Source organism: Palaemon carinicauda, chromosome 4, assembly GCF_036898095.1.
Source record: "Palaemon carinicauda isolate YSFRI2023 chromosome 4, ASM3689809v2, whole genome shotgun sequence".
Lineage (NCBI taxonomy): Eukaryota > Metazoa > Arthropoda > Malacostraca > Decapoda > Palaemonidae > Palaemon > Palaemon carinicauda.
Genome location: NC_090728.1, coordinates 101,446,749 through 101,468,839, shown reverse-complemented (window position 1 = coordinate 101,468,839; position 22,091 = coordinate 101,446,749). Strand labels below are relative to the sequence as shown.

Below are 22,091 nucleotides of genomic sequence, written 5' to 3'. Positions count from 1 at the left end.
CACTCACTGTCCAAAGGAAAAGACAACCCTTTTAGCTGATGTGTCTGACAGTAGCAGAGTAATAGGAAATTGGATCTTCCTTATTCCAGTTTTCCTGAGGCTAAACTAACTACTTTAGCTTTTCGATCTCGTGAAATTAAAGGTCTGGACCTTGATGCTTATGACGGTGTAGACCCACATGGTATTTTTCCTTTTTTTATAGACTGCAGATTTCTTGGCTCCAAAGTTATGTTATTTTGCCCAAGTTAGCATGAAGAGCTATTAACACTTGTTGGAGAATCAGAAATGTTACTCCACTCTGTAAATGTGTTTGTGGTAGCTAAAGTCCAACTGATTATCTCCTAATTTCGTTACTCCCACATTATCCGAGATACTTGAACGTCTAAATAGGTTTGCAGAAGGCAATTCTGTTCCCTAGTTTGCAATTTGGCTTTTGTATAGGCCTTAGATCACATGATGATGACCTTACATTCTCCAATACTGTATAGAAATCTCTTGATTGTGGTCAGGAAGTTTCACATGTCGTGTATATAGTATGAAAAGTAATGGGCCGAGAACACTACCCTGTGGAAAACCAGATATCACATTCCCATACTCACTATGGTGGCCATCAACAACTCATTTTGCGACCTTTTACTTAGAAATTCAGTAATGATACTGAGAAAAGAGCCACCCACTCCAAAACTGTTTTGAGTTTCTAAACAAGGGTTTCATGATTAACTGTCAATGACAGCCCTAAAACCAAAGCCAATCATTCATACTTCATGACCACAAGGAATTTCTTTACAGCAATGAAAACTGTAAAAGCCAAATTGCAAACTATGGGAACACATTATTACACTCGACACATATTTAGACATTTTGCCAAAGACTTTCAAAACCTTTACATCATATGGGAGTTATGGAAATTGGCTGGTATCGACAGGGCTAGGGCTACAACTAAAACATTTATCATTATTATTATTATAAGCTAAGTTATAACCAAATTGGAAAAGCAATCAAAATAAATATACTAAGAACAGTACAAACATTAAATTAGATCTTACATAAAAAAAAAGAACAGGAGAAATAATCCAAGACAGTGGAAGGCCATAGTACAGAGGCTATGGCACTACCCAACAATGGTTTGATTTTGGCTGTCCTTCTCCTAGATAGAGCCACTTACCATAGCTATTCTCTTCTACCATTAGAGGAAAATAGCCACTGAACAATTAAAATTTCAGTAGTTAACCTCTTGAGAAAAGAAGAATTGTTTGGTAATCTCAGTGTTGTCAACTTTTCAGGTGTATGAGGACAGGAGAATATGGAAAGAATAGGTCAGACTATTTGTGTATGTGTAGGCAAAGACATAATGAGCCTTAATCAGAGAGAGGGATCCAATGTAGTACTCTCTGGCCAGTCAAAGGACCCAATAACTCTAGCGGTAGTATCTCAACAGGTGGCTGGTGCCTTGGCCAACCTACTACCTATCAAATGTAGTAACATAAATTCTCCAAAGGTAAAAACTCTCTTCTTGCTAACTTGCAAAAAATAAGACAACTTGGAAGATAGGAAATCAGCAGTCTGTATACAAAACTTTGAATTTTTTAAAAATAAATTCATCACAATTGTTTACAGCATGTTCTAATCTATATTGCAGTTTTTAATCATATTATGATATACAATCTGGTTTCAAAGTTCAGTGTACAGTAGTAAGTTTATGTTCTTTATTTTGCAAAAATTTTCATCTGGCTTGTTTGGGGTCAAATTCTGTAACATACTTTGCTGGAATATAAATCCGATTGATTTTCCCTGTAGCATTGTTTGCAAAAAAAAAAAAAAAAAATGCAAATAGTCTGTAACTACAACTCTGTCTTTTTTTTTATTAAAACAAACTTCATTTCTATACTTTCAACACCAATTTTAGTGTTATTTTTTCACTTTACTAACATTCCTACGTACTTTCCCCTGAGCCTTCTCATTCTCCAGTTTTCCATTTTACCTTTAAATAATTTAATTACTCCTCTACCTTGTTCACTGATTACTATTATATGCACTTGAAAATTATTACCAACGCTTACATGAATGTTAAAAGAAAGGATTCCACAGATAAAACTTTCAGACTTTTAGCATATAAAGCTTTTATTTCATGTAAATATTCACTTATTGTAAAAAAAACAAAATATGGTATTATTTATTTATGTAGAAGGAATGTTACCAACATAATACAACATATCTAGTTGTATTTGCGAAAAACAGAATTAGAAAGCGGAGACAGATGGCCATAAATTAATTGCAACAATTTTCGAGTAATTTGTTTCTACAAAATCCAAATGCAGAATGAATTTGTCAAATTAGTCCATTGGGCCAGCATCTTGCATTTCCTTTGGATTACCCTCGCCTTTATTCTTTTTGGAGCCAGAAACAATGTCATCAATACGAAGAAGCAACACAGCAGTCTGAAAAAAATAAATATTTATCAATTTCTGGATTATATTGGATTTCCTTTTACAATGTATTCATATCACGATTTTCAATATAAAACAATAGGCAATTTTAACTGATAACCCAGTATACTCAAGTACCCTTATATAAAAATAATACTCTGACAACGAAAGTTGTCATTTCATCCCTTCCCTAAAGACATAAAATATCAATGGATTGCATTTATTGATCTAGGTGTTGAATCCTGTTGGGACATTTCACTGCCCAAGTGCATCTGCACTAAAGCATTAGTTACACGTAAGTGTTAAAAGTTTGAAAAGGTTAGAAAACGCAAGAATGGAGGTAAAGTAGATGGATATAAAGCAAGGGGAGCGGCAACACTGCAAAGACTCGACTAATGCCTACAGTGCACTGTTGGAGGTGCACTGACGGCACTACCAATGAAGCAAAACAACTGAAAGAAAATCTTTTGAACAGGTCAAAAACCTTTTTGGATCAAAAAATCAAAAGTAACAGAAGAGAAAATCCTTAACTGAACTAAAATTGGTGACCAACTTTAACTAGAAGTAATCATAGGTCTAGTACTCTTTATTTGTGCACCAGAAATGTGAATAGCAACTGGTATGTATATAGATTTTAATTAATCGAATGGAACAGATACAGCAATCTCTCTGAAAGAAATCATTACCACAAAAAACTCTCATTACCTCAACAGCAGTCTTGTAAACTTGCAGCTTTACAGTCAGTGGCTCCCAAATTTTGATGGTCCTCATGTCTGTCATTTGTCCACTCTCTCCATCCACACCCCAGAATGTCTCCCCATTGGCATGCTTTGCACGCAAGTTTGTTAACAGTCTGATGATGTTGGCACCGCAGTTTTGTGCAAGAGTTCTTGGGATGACCTAGAAATAAATGGAAAATGAAAATAAGTATGACATACCATGTACTTTCATTGGAAGATAATCATAATTCTAGGAAAGCAAACAACCAACTGCTAGTGTACTATCAAATTACAATAATTTTTTACAACCATAATACAACATTATCAAGCACCGTAAGTCTCAAAATGTTACAATGTAACAAACCAACCTTATTTACAAATTCAATAAAACCTTATAGCAAAAGTTGGCAATTAAGGTTAATATCGTCAGGGGGAATAATTTCAGGATGATTCGAGTTATGAAATTTGGGTAATACTGAGCAGTGCAGGGGCCGGGTAGGCCATTTAGTGCCAAAGTGAAAGTGAGGCAAATCCTAACTTTTGCACAATGTAATGTACACTTTAATAAGTAGCTGGAAAGTAAAATGGAAATGTAATTGGAATAGAGGAAAAGTAGAAAGCAAAAAAATCAATTTGGAGATTTTAGGGCTGAAGGGATATTGCACACCCTTTAATAATGCCTTCAGATGATACAAATCTCCTTATGGGCTTGGGGAATGGAGTCCAGCCTTGACTTCTTGAAGTGAAATACATTCACAATAATAATAGGGCAGTAATAATAACAATAATGAGTTTCATAATGTAAATTATTTTGTTTATAAAATGCCCCCTGTGGCCGCGGGGGCATATAAAAATTAGAATAGCGCCAACGTTATCCCTGCGTGTCGTAAGAGGCGACTAAAAGGGACGGGACGAGGGGGCTGGGAACCCCCTCTCCTGTATCTACATCCTGTGAGACATCAACAAAGAGATGGAGCTGGGGGGGAGAGTGACTGCTCCCCGCACTCTAGTTTTGGGGTGTTTGAATGTGCGTGGATGTAGTACGATAGAGAGTAAAAGATGTGAAATTGGAAGTATGTTTAGGAATAGAAGGATGGATGAGTTGGCCTTGTGTGAGACGAAGATAAAAGGAAAGGGTGAAGTGATGTTTGGTGAAATGTCTGGTAGAGTGTCTGGGATTGAAAGGGGAAGAGCGAGAGAGGGTGTGGCTTTGTTGCTGAGTGAATGGATGACAGGTAAAGTAGTGGAATGGAAGGAGATATCTAGGTTAATGTGGGTATGGGTTAGGTTGGCAAGGGAATGTTGGGCGTTTGTCAGTGCGTATGGGCCAGGTAGTGAGAAAAGTGAAGAAGAGCGAAATGAGTTCTGGAATGAATTAACTAGGTGTGTAGAAGGACTGGGTAGAAGGAATTATGTAGTTGTCATGGGTGATTTAAATGCTAGAGTGGGCGCTGGAGAGGTAGAAGGTGTCATTGGGAAGTATGGTGTACCAGGTGAAAACAAGAGTGGTGAGAGACTGGTAGAAGTGTGTTGAGCAAGAGATGGTGATAAATTTTAGCTTTCTCAAAAAGAAAGATAAAAACAAGTATACATGAGTAAGAGTGGCAAATGGAAGAGTGGTAGAAGGGGCTTTAATGGACTATGTGTTGATAACTAAAAGAATGTTTGGAAGATTGAAAGACGTGCACGCGTTTAGGGGTATGGCTAACGGTATGTCTGATCATGTTTTGGTGGAAGGAAAATTAGTTGAAGCAAAAGAGTGGGGGAATAGAGTGGGGGGATGTAAAAGGGAGCTAGTAAGGGTTGAAGAGTTAATAAAACCAGACGTAAAAAGTGAATATAAAAAAAGGGTGAAAATGGCATATGACAGAGTGAAAGTAAGAGAAACTGGTAATTTAGAAGTGGAAGTTAGTAAAAGAACATTATGTTGGGATTGCAAGTGATGTGTATGGCAAGAAGTTTGTTGGAGGCAATGTGAGGAAGGATAGTGAATGGTGGAATGAAGGAGTGAAGGTAAAAGTGGAAGAGAAAAAGAGGGCATTTGAAGAATGGCTGCAGAGTAATAGAGTAGAAAAGTATGAAAGATATAGAACAAAATGTGGAAGTAAAGAGCAAGGTTACCGAGGCAAAGAGGGCGGCTGACCTGAGGTGGGGTCAGGGGCTGGGTCGTTCATATGAAGAGGATATGTAGTAGTTTTGGAAAAAAGTGAAGAGAGTAAGGAAGGCTGGTTCGAGAATTGAAGAGACAGTGAAAGATGGAAATGGAAGGTTGTTAAAAAGAGAGGAGGCAAGGAAAAGGTGGGCGGAATATTTTGAAAGTTTACTGAATGTTGAGGGTAATAGGGAGGCAGATATAATTGCTGTTCCAGGTGTTGAGGTGCCAGTGATGGGAGAGGAGAATGAGAGATTACAAGAGAGGAAGTGAGGAGAGCACTAGATGAAACGAGAGTAGGAAAAGCACCTGGTATGGATGGTGTGAGAGCCGAGATGTTGAAGGAAGGGGGTGTGACTGAACTTGAATAGTTGGTGAGATTGTTAAATGTGTTTTATTTTGTCAATGGTACCAGTAGATCGGGTTTGTGCGTGTATTGTACCACTATATAAGGGTAAGGGAGATGTGCATGAGTGTTGTAATTCAAGGGGTATTAGTTTGTTCAGCGTGGTTGGAAAAGTGTATGGTAGAGTACTGATTAATAGGATTAAGGATAAAACAGAGAATGCAATCTTAGAAGTACAGGGTGGTTTTTGAAGAGGTAGGGGATGTATGAATCAGATTTTTACAGTTAGGCAGATATGCAAGAAATATTTAGCAAAAGGTAAGGAGGTGTATGTTGCGTTTATGTATCTGGAGAAAGCGTATGATAAGAGTTGATAGGGAAGCGATGTGGAATGAGATGAGGTTATATGGAATTGGTGGAAGGTTATTACAAGCAGTGAAAAGTTTCTACAAAGGTAGTAAAACATGTGTTAGATTAGGAAATGAAGTGATGTCGCCATGGTTGTTTAACTTGTATGTTGATGGAGCAGTGAGAGAGGTGAATGCTCGAGTGCTTGGACAAGGATTGAAACTGATAGACGAGAATGATCACGAATGGGAGGTAAATCAGTTACTGTTTGCGGATGATACTGTACTGGTTGCAGACTCGAAAGAGAAGCTTGGCCGATTAGTGACAGAATTTGGAAGGGTATGTGAGAGAAGGAAGTTGAGAGTTAATGTGGCTAAGAGTAAGGTTATGAGATGTACGAGAAGGGAAGGTGGTGCGTGATTGAATGTCATGTTGAATGGAGAGTTACTTGAAGAGGTGGATCAGTTCAAGTACTTGGGGTCTGTTGTTGCAGTAGATGTACATCAGTGAGTGAGTGAAAGATGCAAAGTGTTGGGGGCAGTGAAAGGAATGGTAAAGAATAGAGGGATGGGCATGAATGTAAAGAGAGTTCTGTATGAGAAAGTGATTGTACCAGCTGTGATGTATGGATCAGAGTTGTGGGGAATGAAAGTGACGGAGAAAGACAAATTAAATGTGTTTGAGATGAAGTGTCTGAGGAGTATGGCTGGTGTATCTTGAGTAGATAGGGCTAGGAGAGAAGTAGTGAGGGTGAGAACGGATGTAAGAAATGAGTCAGCAGATAGAGTGGATATGAATGTGTTGAGGTGGTTTGGCCATGTTGAGAGAATGGAAAATGGCTATCTGCTGATGGTGATGAATGCAAAAGTTGATGGGAGAAGTACAAGAGGAAGGCCAAGGTTTGGGAGGATGGATGGAGTGAAGAAAGCTTTGAGTGATAGGAGGACTGACGTGAGAGAAGCAAGAGAGCGTGCTGGAAATAGGAATGAATGGCGAGCGATTGTGACGCAGTTCCGGTAGGTCCTGCTGCTTCCTACAGTCGTCTTGGATGACCGTGGAGGTAGCAGCAGTAGGGGATTCAGAGTTATGAAGATCATCTGTGGTGGATGACGAGGGAGGGTGGGCTGTGGCACCCTAACAGTACCAGCCGAACTCGGTTGAGTCCTTAGACAGGCTGGGAGGAACGTAGAGAGGACTGGTCCCCCCCCCCCCTTTTTTTTTTTTTTGATATCGGGTACTCCCAAAAATTGGGGGAAGTGCATTGGTATATGTATGTGTGTTACTGAAAGTAAATGCAGCTACCTGGCCAAAGCAAAAGGATGGTTTTCTTTCAAATACCACTGCCAACCTGGGTTAAAATATAATCATGATATAATCCCAGAGAAGGGGTACTATATAGCATATGCCAGGTGGAATGGATTTATGGAATATGGGCCAAATGGTCTTGCACTGGTGCCTAGTACTGTGAATTGAAGTTACAAAAGGGTTCTTTGCAACTTTCTTTGACTCCAAATGCATTGTATTCTGCCTTTTACTTTTAGCTGTTCTCTTACTTTACTTGAACGAGACTGACCAAATTACTGTTCTTAAAATATGATTTGGCTACTCAACATCCAGATTTCTGTATTTATAATTGTTTCTTCAACTATATACAACTCCTTTAAAATTTTAGTCAATTCTTGACTGCATATTTACTTTTGAGACATTCCGAATGTGGCTTTTTCAATTGGACAAAAAATTGGCTTACATAGTCTTTTAATATTATCAACCCATCTTGAAGAAATGTTTTAATTCTGTAATTCTACCTTGTTTCGAGTAAAGTCAAACTCTAGCTACGAAAGAATCGGCTTACGAAACTTTCACTTCACGAAAGGAAATGCTAAGAATTTTACGACTATCACGAAAAATGTTTCAGACAACGAAAGGCAGTATGGAGCGGGAGCCCAACCGTATCCGAGACAAATTTTAAAATTTGCGCGCCGCCAGCCCGTAAACTCGCTACCATCCTCCTGCGTTCCCATTGGTTATCTCCCTACTTGGATGCTAGTTACCACCATGAGATCCTGCTCTCCTATTGGTCGACATCTACTGTACTGTACTGTATCCCATCGTGCATCTACGCACTGGCGTTCCTGTCTATTCGTTTGTGATTTTACTTTCGTAATAATTTTACTGTATGTACTGTTATCGTGTGTGATCCTACGATACATCATTCGCCATGGGTCCCAAGAAAGTCAATGATGTTAAAGGAAAGAAGAGGATGATGCTTTCCATGGAGATGAAGATGGAAAAAATCAAGAAATACGAAGCCGGCATGCGGTTAAGTGTGCTCGCGACGGAATATGGCCGAAATCCATCTACGATAGGAACGATCCTGAAGCAGAAGGAAGCTATCAAAGCAGCAACACCTTCTAAGGGTGTGACTGTTTTCTCCAGCAAGAGGAGCCACCTCCATGATGAGTTGGAGAGACTACTGCTTGTCTGGATAAAGGACAAAGAAATGGCTGGAGACACTATCACCAAGTGATAATCTGCCAGAAAGCCAGCGCCATTTTCAGTGATCTCGTGCATGCTCAGGCCGAAGCTGACGCAGGAGAAGGAACATCAAAGCAGGAACCCCAAGAGTTCAAGGCTTCTCGTGGGTGGTTTGAAAAATTTGAGAGCTCAGGCATTCATTCGTTGGTGCGTCATGGGGAGGCTGCAAGCTTGGACACGAAAGCGGCCGAAACCTTTGTTAAGACCTTCGACGAGCTGACTGTCCGGGAAGGCTACAGTCCCCAGCAAGTCTTCAATTGCGACGAGACTGGGCTTTTTTGGAAAAAAAAAAATGTCTCGTCGAACGTACATCACAGCAGAAGAAAAGACGCTACCTGGGCATAAGCCTATGAAGGATAGGCTTACCAGAGTGCAAATGCCAGTGGGGATTGCAAGGTGAAACCCCTGCTGGTGTATCACTCCGATACTCCTCGAGCCTTCAAGACCCACAAAGTCACTAAGGAACATCTAAACGTGTTGTGGAGGGCTAATGAAAAAGCCTGGGTAACAAGACAATTGTTTATCGAGAGGATAAATATTTGTTTTGGCCCGACTGTGAAAAAGCATTTGGAAAAGAGGCGCCTCCCTATGAAATGCCTGCTGGTACTGGACAATGCCCCTGCTCACCCCCCTTCCCTCCATGAAGATATTGCACCACAATATTCCTTCGTCAAGATTCTCTATCTTCCACCGAACACCACCCCCTCCTCCAGCCCATGGACCAGCAAGTGATTTCCAACTTAAAGAAACTCTACACGAAATAGCTCTTCAAGAGATGTTTGGAAATCATTGAGAGTACAAACCTCACCCTTCGTCAATTTTGGAAGGAGCATTTTGATATTGTCATATGCCTCAAAATGATCGATCAAGCTTGGCAGGTGGTTTCGAGGCACACCTTGAACTCTGCTTGGAAGAAGCTGTGGCCTGATGCTGTCTCCGCATGAATTTCGAGGGCTTCCACGTAGACCAAACTGAAGACAATTCCGAAAATGTTGACGATCCTGAACCTGATGCTCAATCTGAAGTTGCCGAGAGCGTTACACCCGAGAAATCCATGGGTCTGGGGGGAAGAGGATGACCCACTGACAACCGCAGAAATTAAAGAGGGTCTAGATGGCTACTTTAAAATGGTGACTCTCGTGGAAAAGACACACCCAGAAAAAATTCTCACAGGTCGTGCGCGCTTGAGTACTGTAATGAAGTTTGCCCGAGTTATTTCAGGAAAATTTTAAGAAGCAGGCAGAAACAAGCTTCTTTGGACAATTATTTTAGTAAGAGGCCTTTGGTAGAAGCAGACCAAGCGCCAGCTAAAAAACGAAAGAAAAGTGGCAGTGATGAAGAAAATACATAGTGTAATTAAATTTAGAAAATAGAAAATGTAAAGTAGAAAAAAAATAGATAAAGGAAAAAAATTTTTTTTATTTTAAGTTTATCGTAAAGTTGTGTTGATATTTCCTACCATTTGTAGATGCGTTTCTTAAGATTAAGTGTTAATGTTTTCTGTCATTTATAAATCTGTTTTGTAAAGTAAAGTGTTTACGTTTTCTGCCACTTGTATGTAGACGTTTCCTAAAATTGAGTGTTAATGTTTTCTGTCATTTATAAATCTGTTTTGTAAAGTTAAGCATTTACGTTTTCTGCCACTTGTATGTAGAAGTTTTCCGCCATTTTCATGCTCCTCTACCGCCCCACACTTAGCTCTCCGACATCGCCTTACTCAAGAGGTAAGGTTCCACATTTTTGTAACTATTTTCACAGTTTGCTCTAATTAAACACTTCTTTTTCAAAATATTAACATTAATTTATTATCAAATGATCAAAATACAGTACTTTTCATATATTTAGCACATTTAGGGCCGAATATCATTTTTATAATCATTTAATGTGGTGTTTTTCTAGGGTCTGGAACAAGTTAGGCTATTTACACGTAAAAGGTGACTCACTACACGAAAAAATCACTTCACGAAAGCCCTTAATGAACCAATTAATTTTGTGTTGGGAGGCATAACTGTATTGTTCTACTGTCTGGTCTTCAGCTGCTGATTCTCATCGTAATTTATTGAACAATAATTTGCATTTTATTAAATTTCTTAGGTTAGCACCCCCAAGAGAGATTAGTTCACCAAACGTTCAGCTGAGCTCCACACGGCATTAGATAAGTTTGAAGACTCAGTCCTACATGGCTGAGCACTATGAAGTGCGAAGTAGGAGAGATGATGAATGGAGAAGTATTGAATTAAAAGCTCAAGATAGAGACGACTGGCGATATCTAATCGAGGCCCTGTGCGTCAATAGGCATAGTAAGATGATGATGATGATGATGATGAAATTTCTTATTCCTGATCATTATACATGTTGCATAAGATTTCTCATAATTCTGACAACCCTTTGCATTCAGATGTCGGACTATACCATCCTGTATGTATTACTAGTAATGCAGTAATTCTAGCAGTTTTGCCTTCTTCACCATAATGCTCAATGCTACACGGAATTCTAGAAGTTTAATTCGAGCTGTGACATGATTGTTGAATAATCATCTTGATCAGGCACTGATTTGACCTGATTGTGGAATAATAATCTTAATCAGGCACTGATTTGACCTGATTGTGGAATAATAATCTTAATCAGGCACTGATTTGACCTGATTGTGGAATAATAATCTTAATCAGGCACTGATTTGACCTGATTGTGGAATAATAATCTTAATCAGGCACTGATTTGACCTGATTGTGGAATAATAATCTTAATTAGGCACTGAATCTGAGAAACTTCAGAAGTTCAAACGTGTAGTAAAAGTTTTCATGTTGAACATGTTGACAATTCTTTTCATTGTTTGTATATGACAGATCTATTCTAATATTACTGATCTTATATTTTATAAATATTTCATTTTATTATTATTTCACATATATAGTTTATTTACTTTACTCCCTGGGCTATTTCCCCTGTGGGAGCCCTTTGGATTTTGCAATCCTGCTTTTCCAACTAGTGGTATAACTTAGCTAGTAATGATCACGATGATGATGATAATATTGTCTAGTTGAGAGTATACTCCATGGAATAACATGAAATACATTCTAGAGGTGAATATGTGCTAAAAAAAATCAACAAAATATTACAAATTTCCAACCAATACCAAAATACATCATACATATACCAAAGGCACTTCCCCCAATTTTGGGGGGTAGCCGACATCAACAAATGAAACTAACTAGAGTGCGGGGAGCAGTCACTCTCCCCCCCAGCTCCATCTCTTTATTGATGCCTCGTAGGATTTTTATACAGGAGAGGGGGTTCCCAGCCCCCTCGTCCCGTCCCTTTTAGTCGCCTCTTACGACACGCAGGGATAACGTTGGCGCTATTCTAATTGTTTTTTATGCCCCCCCGCCACCAAAATAAACACATTGATGAATACCTGCAATGTAGGATTCTTATATTTTTCCCAATTATAAAAAAATAGTACAGGAATGTAAGTTGAAAAAAACCTTATTGAATAACCATACCAGCGTATATTAATTAGTCTGATACTGAAAACTGTACTGTAAAAATGTTTTAGCTATCTATGGTTACAAATGACTAAAAGAAGTACTTGATACTGCTATGCCTAATGACTTTTAATCGTCTAATCAACATTTTTAAACTTTTATAATAATTATTTTGGATTATAACACCACTACCAACAAAAAATATAAAAACAAATACCTCTAAAGCTTGTCCAAGAGCAGAGTAGGGCCACTGTTTAACTCCAGAAACCGACTTGGCCTTTTCTTGAAGTATGTGAGACAAAGCCATTTCCACTGCACCACCTCCAAGGACAAGCTTGGGCTCTACCACAAGGTTGCGTGCTACCCCCAGAGCATCGTGTAGATTTCGCTCAACTTCATTAAGGATATCTTTGCTGGGACCACGCAAAAGAATTGTACAGGCTTTGGGGTCTTTGCATTCAGTTATAAATGTGAAATACTCATCCCCTATCTGAAATAATAATTTATTTAAATTACATATAATTCATAAATTGTGTGCATGGAATAGCATTAAATACATAAGATGCCAATATTAAATGAACACTTGGCACTGTCACCTTATTTATTAAAAATTACCCAATACTGTACAGTAATAAAATGCTTAACCATTTGAAAGATAATTCTATGCTAATGTGGTACATACAAAATTTTCTTAGCTCAAAACTTTTTTATATGTATCATTCTATCAACGCATAGAAATCAATTTCAAAGGAAATTTTCATATGGATGTTTTTCTTTTTAACTGGACATATTGATTGTAGGCTATAAAATTCCCTATTTTTCATGTGTGAATGACAGAAAACCGATCAATATTTAAGAAAGTATTAGTTATTTTTCTCAGAAGACTTCATGTTTTGAGAAATTGGCTTTCAAAGTTTTTTTTTTTATTTTTTTTTTTTTTTGTAGATTGGTTTATTACACTTTAGTATGCACAAGTATGAGCTTTTAAAATTAATTTAACCTCACCACTGGGGATCATAATGAAATATTCATTATATTTCAGGGTTACTTATTAATCAGTGGTGAATCCCTTTCCTCAAATCAAGAAATACATATGCTACATGTATCCAATGCCGACACATGAGCAAGATGTTGCTAGCCTAACACATTGTCGTCTGCTTAATTTTCTGGGTAAATTTTACACATTAAGCAAATTTCGTTATCGTCGACACTCTATGCATATTTCAGCATAACCATAACATAAGAACTTTAAATACATAAACGATCAATGTATCTTGGAGAAACACACATCAAACGTTTACTTACGGCACTATCGAGAGAAGAATCTATCTTCTCTTTCTGAGCTAATCACAGACAATTACACTCTTGAAGTTTATGGGATACTTGAATTAATCTTTCCTTTAATTTCTCAACGGAAAAGTAAATAAGTACATGCCCTGGTCAGACAAGGGTTGCGTAAGAGAGCGAATGTGCTTGCATAAATATAAAAAATTAATGTTTTAGCCATAAAACAAATTTTCATTAAAAAAAGGACTATTTGAAACACGAAATATAGATGTTCTAGCAAAATTGCAATAATGTGAATTTCCAAAATTCCAAGCAGAGGTCGTGAGTCGAGGCCCTTAAAACATTTTAGAATAGGGGGCAGTTTTTTCAAACATTTTCTGCTAATCTATTCTAGAATTTAATATTGCCTTAATGTTATTGGTTACCAGTACTTGGTGAGTAAGTTGGCACCATGGAGCAATTCTTCAGCAATGAGGAGGACCGTGAACTGGTAGAGTAAGGGGTGCAGGCACTATAAGGGCCGATTACAAAGTAACATCAAATTGTGAGCTTAAGGTTGGAAGAATTTCCTTCAACCCTTGAACCAATACTTAATAAAAAATAAACGAACACCTAAATATCTGTCATTAACTGTACAGTTTATCTGAAAATGAAAAGATTAAATTGGACTTTTTAATCATTTTAACCTGAGGGCCAAATGGCTTCTCATTCAAAACTTGCTATTGTCAACATATGTCATACATACAAAATTTCCCATTTTACCCCAATTAAATAGCTTCAATCCCTTATATACTACTCACAATAGGGTGTGTATGGCAATGAATGGCATAGGTAAACTATTTCCGTATACAAGACAGTATATCATTAAACAACCATTTCACCTTGATAATTAGTGGGGAGGCAAGGGGAATTATGTGAACAACAAGAGTATGAAAATAAATTTCATTATTAAAATATAAATTTACTTCCATGCATTTCACCTGAGGTTCATCACATAGCTAAATTCCACACTATGTAGGAAGGTTAGTGTGGGAAAAAGACTAAGCAATTAGTGTGGGAAAAAGATTAAGCAAATAAAAAATCCTGACCAAAAAAGACTAGCCTCAAATCTTCTTAAATTGAAGGCTTCACACTGAAAGCTGGAGAGAACTTTTGCAATACTGCATAATTCCAGACTGAGAAACAAATAACTTTTACACTGGAATATGACCTGTAACTACCATAGGACCCAATACCCAGCAACTCTTTCAAAAACCAGGATTCCCTGAAACAGACCTTGGCCAAAACAATTTTGTACCTCACGGAGCTGCTGCCAAAACTCTTCCAAGGAGAGATTCCTATCGGAATCCTAATTTCTATAATAGCTGCAGTCTTAATATCATCAACCAGAACTTTCAAGTCCATGACTTGACTGGAACCCAATTCAATGTGAGCTTCAAGACACTTAAATTCTTGATAAGGAAAGTTTATAGAATTCTTGGAGAGAAGATACCCTGGCATCTTGACCCCACAAAAATAATTAGGAAAAGTTTCCTTATAGCTAATAGCCTCATCTTACATAAAACTAAACCACACCATATAATCGTACAAAGAAACCTAAGCTCAGCGAAGCACTAGACACTTTTCTCCTGTGAAGGAATGTGGAAATAATGCGAAACATTTGCCCTGAATCATTCTTTACCCTAAATCACTTTATCAGTAACAAAACCCATAAGAATGAGCCTGCAATTCAATAATATTTTTAGCTATCGCTAATAAAAAAAAAAAGCATATTAGTCATTCTTGAAGGATAGTCCTTCCAAAGGCTAAAAAAAAAACAACCGGATTTTTCAAATGCCGTACTGCTTCACTCTAATTCTAAAAAACATCTGACAACCCGAGATTTCTCGATAACAAGAGACTTTACAACATCCATAATAATCACCGAAGAAGATAAATATGAACTTGCAAAACAGCCTGTCTGAGAAGATTGGCTCTAAAGAACAATCACTCTTTCTGAGAACAAAAGGGAGCCATCAGTGACATCTTGCTTGTTTATCACCACCTGAATCATAAAGAATGGGGGAAATGCCTAAAGGTCCAGGTTTGACCAGTCATGCAACCAAACAGCCACCTTCCATGTCAGGGAATCCAAAACATGCTAGAATATTGCCATCTTCTTGTAGAGGGAGGTAAAAACTCTTTACACAAATGGATGGAGACTCAACTTTTTACCACTTCTTCCAACTATAGGCCAGTGACGTTGTGTTGTTTGTAAATACCGCTTTGCATATCACCATCACCAGTTACTTCCGAGCCGAGAGCACCCTGAATACTGTTAAAGACTCCCTTTCTGACCACATCCCTGATAGAAGATAATCTATGATAGCATCCCACCCTTCTGTTGATACATCCGTGAAAATAGAAATGTCCGGGACCCTAACCTCTTAACGAAACATCGTAAAAATTGTTGCTTCTATATTATTTCACAAAAACTATTGGCACCCAAAATAACTAACTCCATTCCTAACTTATTTATGTAAATTACATAACTTACATTTCCTTTGAACTTTTAACAATTACCTTGGAGAAATTAACTTTTTATTCCCTGAAACAAATTTTAAGTCAAATGGACCATCTGTTAAAAGTACTCCTTACTGCAGGAAATTACTTTCAATCTTTTGTAATGATCAAATAAAATCTATCAGTCTTATTCTTATTTGAAGTAAGAAATTGGCAAATGTAGGACACTGAAAATAGTAATTTATTTATCTTTGTAGATATACACATCTTGAGTCAATGTACTCAACACTAATACATAATTGTATATGTTGCAAATAAAGTACATTACTATCTGTTTTAAAAAAAAAAAATCCAAAAATAAGTCAAAAATTAAGAGTAATTTATTTTTCTAGTATCTGCGTACTCTCATCTAAGTGAAAACATCTTAATTGTGGGGGAAACTAAGGAACTAATGATCAGGAGTTATATTCAGTACTTTGTAGTGGTTAGCATCAACCCGGGTGATGAAGGGACATTGGAAAAACCCCCAAAAGCTATAATACACTACAACATGTACTCTATCCAGTCAACAGAATTGTTTCAACTGATAATTCATGTCCATGTAAAATATCTATAATCAGAAAAGTTATGAGCCATACCTTCTTGACTTCAAATAGACCTGCTCCAGTTCCTACATCTTCTTCCTTGAGCTCTTCTGTGCGATTGACAATTACAGCTCCACACGCTTTTGAAAGTCTGTTGTTGTCAGATTTCTTAACTCTTCTTAAGCAAGTAATCCCTGCCTTGACAAGATAATGCTGGGCAAGATCTGAAACTCCTTTTTCTGTGATTATTAAATCTGGGCTGAGGGCTATCAGATCAGCACACATTGATTTGACATGTTCCTCCTCCATTTCTAGCATCTGGAAAGCAATAAATAAAAGGCATACAGATAATTAAACTTCCAATGAAGAAACCAAGAATAAAATTTTTTCAACGCTAATTTCTATTCAAATATGTTTCATTGCTCCAATATATCTCTTGCATTCATAGGAATAGATGGACATATGATTGTAAGAACTGCGTATATCACAAATTAGAAAAAAAAATGGGACAGGATCGTGGCAATAAATAACAATGTACTAATTTACATACAGTACAAGGATCAATGGACATGTGCTTATAAAATCTCTATGTTTTGGAATGGAAAACTTGAAAGGTGCAGGAACATGGCAATAGCAATGAAAACAAATCATGGAGGGAATTCATAAAAGAAGGTGTAAACCAATAAAATTAAGATTAATGCTTGTAGACCTGTATGGCATTCCTGTAAGATTGTTTTAAAGATACTGTAGACCCATTGTACACTTTTGTTTAACATACATACATACATATACCAAGGCTCTTCCCCCAATTTTGGGGGGTAGCCGACATCAACAAATGAAACAAAACAAAAAAAGGGGACCTCTACTCTACATTCCTCCAGCCTAACAAGGGACTCGACCGAGTTCAGCTGGTACTGCTAGGGTGCCACAGCCCACCCTCCCACATTATCCACCACAGATGAAGCTTCATAATGCTGAATCCCCTACTGCTGCTACCTCCGCGGTCATCTAAGGCATCGGAGGCAGCAGCAGGGCCTACCGGAACTGCGTCACAATCGCTCGCCATTCATTCCTATTTCTAGCACGCTCTCTTGCCTCTCTCACATCTATCCTCCTATCACCCAGAGCTTTCTTCACTCCATCCATCCACCCAAACCTTGGCCTTCCTCTTGTACTTCTCCCATCAACTCTTGCATTCACCACCTTCTTTAGCAGACAGCCATTTTCCATTCTCTCAACATGGCCAAACCACCTCAACACATTCATATCCACTCTAGCTGCTAACTCATTTCTTACACCCGTTCTCACTCTCACCACTTCGTTCCTAACCCTATCTACTTGAAATACACCAGCCATACTCCTTTGACACTTCATCTCAAACACATTCAATTTCTGTCTCTCCGTCACTTTCATTCCCCACAACTCCGATCCATACATCACAGTTGGTACAATCACTTTCTCATATAGAACTCTTTTTACATTCATGCCCAACCCTCTATTTTTTACTACTCCCTTAACTGCCCCCAACACTTTGCAACCTTCATTCACTTTCTGACGTACATCTGCTTCCATTCCACCATTTGCTGCAACAACAGACCCCAAGTACTTAAAACTGATCCACTTCCTCAAGAAACTCTCCATTCAACATGACATTCAACCTTGCACCACCTTCCATTCTCGTACATCTCATAACCTTACTCTTACCCACATTGACTCTCAACTTCCTTCTCTCACACACTCTTCCAAATTCTGTCACTAATCGGCCAAGCTTCTCTTCTGTGTCTGCAACCAGTACAGTATCATCCGCAAACAACAACTGATTTACCTCCCATTCATGGTCATTCTCGTCTACCAGTTTTAATCCTCGTCCAAGCACTCACCTCTCTCACCACTCCATCAACATACAAGTTAAACAACCACGGTGACATCACACATCCCTGTCTCAGCCCCACTCTCACCGGAAACCACTCACTTCATTTCCTATCCTAACACATACCTTACTACCTTTGTAGAAACTTATCGCTGCTTGCAACAACTTTCCACCAACTCCATATAACCTCATCACATTCCACATTGCTTCCCTATCAACTCTATCATACGCTTTCTCCAGATCCATAAACGCAACATACACCTCCTTACCTTTTGCTAAATATTTCTCGCATATCTGCCTTACTGTAAAAATCTGATTCATACAACCCCTACCTCTTCTAAAACCACCCTGTGTTTCTTTTGTTTAACGAATGCATTAAAAAACAAGTACTGTACATGTTCAAGACTTTACATACTGTCCTTCTGCATGAAACTAAAATTCTTTTTTAAAATTTTTGTCATTTCTATTTATGCACACCTGAGTTATTTATATGGGTTTACTCCCAAGTTATTTTGCTATGACCAGAAAAGAAAAAAAATTAAGTGGCAACCATGCAGGTTACCCGCTGTATTTCCACTTTGGATGAGCGCAGACCTACCTGGTGAGGCTGGGCCATTTTTCTCATGGTCAAGATTAAAGAGGTGGATTAAGGAAGACATTTAGATAAGTGACTGAAGTTAGTACAGCTAGGAAAAATACAAATTGCTTTAAAGATCTGTAGTTTGTTCCTAAGAGGATACAAACTTCCAGAGTCATTTGTATGAGGAGTCTTCCTTAGGTAGGAGGAAATCTCGGTTGTTAGATGGTTATCTGTCTAGCAATTGTTTGGGGATAAAAAAAAAAAATATATATATATATGACATTCAAAATACTGTAGGCTTGTAAAGAAGCAAGGTCAAGGTGTCAGCCTAAAATCCCAAATCATTGACCCAACAAGAGTAAATATTCTGGTATGAACAATATCTAGAATATATCAATAAAAATTCCCCATTCATACTGTCACAAAAAAATAAAAAAAATAAAAAATTCAATTATTCTTACCTGCACAAAGGTTTCTTCAGTGAGGTTACTCTCAAGTGAGGGATGAACAAAGAAGGAAGTGAAGAAATCACGCATTGCACTTTCATACCTTTTATGTCAAGAATAACTGACAATGTGACAAAAAGGTTGTCTTACAAGAGTTTGGCTTGAGATTATTTGTTGTGCTGCACCAATAGGCCCCACAGAGAAAGTATCCAGTGATCTATGGGTATAGTCCATTAAATAGTGTCCCGTGCCAGACATCTGAACTAAGGACTTGAGCCACCGAGTGCTTCTTGCAGAAGTGCTGGATAACTTCCAACCGTGAAGAAAATTGCAGGGAACTGTGACTGAACTTCCTTACATGTAGTTGATGCAGTAAGGTTGGCCAAGCTGGAAGTTCCCTTGAAACTTGACGAAAAAATTCAAGTTTTGATACGACTCTGCTTGAGACCACCTTGGGGCAACTAACGTTAGTCTTGCTTCGTTCGGAACCTGACACATCAGGCAGAATGGGGGGAAAGGCATATTAGGCCATCCCTTCCTATTGGTCTTGGAATACGGCCTCCATCGCCGCAGCCGAGTTGCGGATTGGGGAGCAATACACCGAGTTTGTTGTTTAGGAGAGTGGTAAACACATCCAGGGTTGGGGAACTCCATGAAGTCAAAATCCTCTCTGCCACTTGAGAAAGTAAAAGACCATTCTGAACCAACTGTCGTCCCCAATCATCCCAGATTGTCTGTAACATACTCATTTTCCCTGGAATAATTGGGCTGTAAGAGAGCGTATTTATTTGGGCCCATTGGTGTATTAACTGCTAGCTGGCAAAGCAGATTTGATACAGAAGTTCCTTGCTTGTTAATGTAGGTCCCTACTGTGGAGTTGCCGCTCAACACCAGAGTTACACCTTCAAGTCTCTGAAAAGTGGAATAACGCGAGAAAAGCCACTTTCACCTCTAGGGAGTTGATATGGAGGATCTTGTCTTATCGTGACCATGTCCCTAAATTCTGCTTTCTCATAAAATGGGCACCTCATCCTTGGCAAGAGGCATCTGTAAAAAGAAGAGACTTTGGATAAAGAACTTGTAGTGGGGATCCAGCTGACAAGTTCTCCAGTTTCAGACACCACAAGAGATCTGTTCTCACTTCTTGGAGCACTTCTACTAAGGCTGCAGAAAGCCGTGATGTCTCGGACCATTGGCTCTTTAGAGCCCACTGCAATGAACGAAGGTGCATCCTTCTAAAGGGAACTGGTTTCTCTAGGGAATACATGTCCCTGGAGTTTCTGCCAAAAATGAGCTGGAAGAGATTCCCTTTTAAGAAATGGGGATGCCACTGTCTGAATCTCTGTACCATGTCTAAAGTAGAAATCACATCCACGCCTAGGTATAAAAAATGCTGCTGTGAGATTTCTCAATGTTCAGCTTGATTCCCAATGCCCTACAGAAGAGGAGGAGGAGATCTGTGAAGCAGCACCCGAGATCATGATTCAGCCAGGAGAAGAAAGCAGTCCAGGTACCTAAGTAGCCTGAAACCCATAGCATGAACCATGCCGAGCATAGGGCAAAGACTCGAGTGAAGACTTGAGGAGCTGTGGACAGGCCAAAGCAGACCTTGAAGTGGTAGATCTGGGTTCTGATAAGTAATCGGAGATACTTTCCAGACCTGGGATGGATAGGGATTTAAAAGTACGAGTCATTCGGGTCTTTGGTCAACAAGAAGTTGTTCTTTATGATGGCTTGAAGAACAGTGCCTCAAGTCACCATCTTGCACCTCATTTGGAGCACAAACTGGTTGTGGGAGAGGTCTAAAACAGGTCTCCAGCCTCACAGAAGCATTCTCTACTTAGAAAATGTGCCTGAAGGAGCCTGGAGATCTGTCTGAAACCTACTATACGGCCCCTTCGGCAAGTATTAGAGACATTTCCACATCAAGTTGAAGATCTCTTTGAGATCGTCTCTAACAGCATGATGGAGCTGTTGGAGTCAGTGTAGGGAGGGGTGACAGTTAGTGAATGGGATGCGACATCCTGAACGAAGTATCTTTACCATTTAGCGATCCGCCCAGAAAAACTGCCACCTGTCTCAATTACTTTACAGGCATTCCCCTACCTGTGATAAGTCAGGGGATCTTCCCTCCCTATCAAAAGCCATGACAGCATCTGCCCTTTCATTCCGTGAAGTGACCTCTCACAGAAGCCATAGGTCTAATCCTGTTTTCTTATAGGCTGGTTGTTGTCTGCAGGTACCAAAAGCAAACGCTGCTATACCTGCTTATAGGGGGAAAGGCTTTTGAAGTTACTGAGGAGTAGGCATCTTGTCACTGCTCATTCTCATTAAAGGCAACTGGCTAGCCTGCTCACTCATTTCTACAGCTGCAGCTACTTCGGTGGGAGGAGAGTACGGGATGGTTGATCATGTTCGAGTTGCGCAAATGGAGCACGTCTCAGGGAGAATATAGTTTTGAACATTCAGTCAAAACTGCATCTTGGCATTTCAAGATACATTTTCCCAACAGGGAAACTGTCTGATGCAATAAGAACTCTAAGAACTTGGCCCAAAATCTGGACATTTCTTCAATTTTTTTTCTTGACCTCTGGGTCTTTCATATTCTCTATAATAGCAGTCACTGAACTGAGAAGTGGTCCAGTCAAGAGCAGGCCTGAATAGCTGACATGGCAGCTACCTCTGTGCTTTACATCTCAGATGCCAAAAAGGTGGAATAAGACCAGCTAGCTTGTCGCTAGGTAACACCTGGACGAAGTGCTGCCACATCTGGGTCAATGGGTAAAGGGCTAGAGTGTGCCTTGGAATTGA

General features: G+C 38.9%; 1 protein-coding gene across 1 annotated transcript in view; it reads right to left on the bottom strand.

Annotated features, from left to right (window-relative positions):
• Positions 1-2,095: 2,095 nt before the first annotated feature.
• LOC137640082 (T-complex protein 1 subunit gamma-like) overlaps positions 2,096-22,091 on the bottom strand; it is a 37,217-nt gene continuing 17,221 nt past the window's right edge. The window contains exons 7-10 of the mRNA XM_068372536.1: positions 16,439-16,702; positions 12,229-12,501; positions 3,132-3,326; positions 2,096-2,438 (exon numbers count right to left, since the gene is read on the bottom strand). Coding sequence (XP_068228637.1) covers positions 2,334-2,438; positions 3,132-3,326; positions 12,229-12,501; positions 16,439-16,702 — 837 coding nt within the window. The 3' untranslated portion in view covers positions 2,096-2,333. The remainder of the gene's footprint in view (positions 2,439-3,131; positions 3,327-12,228; positions 12,502-16,438; positions 16,703-22,091) is intronic.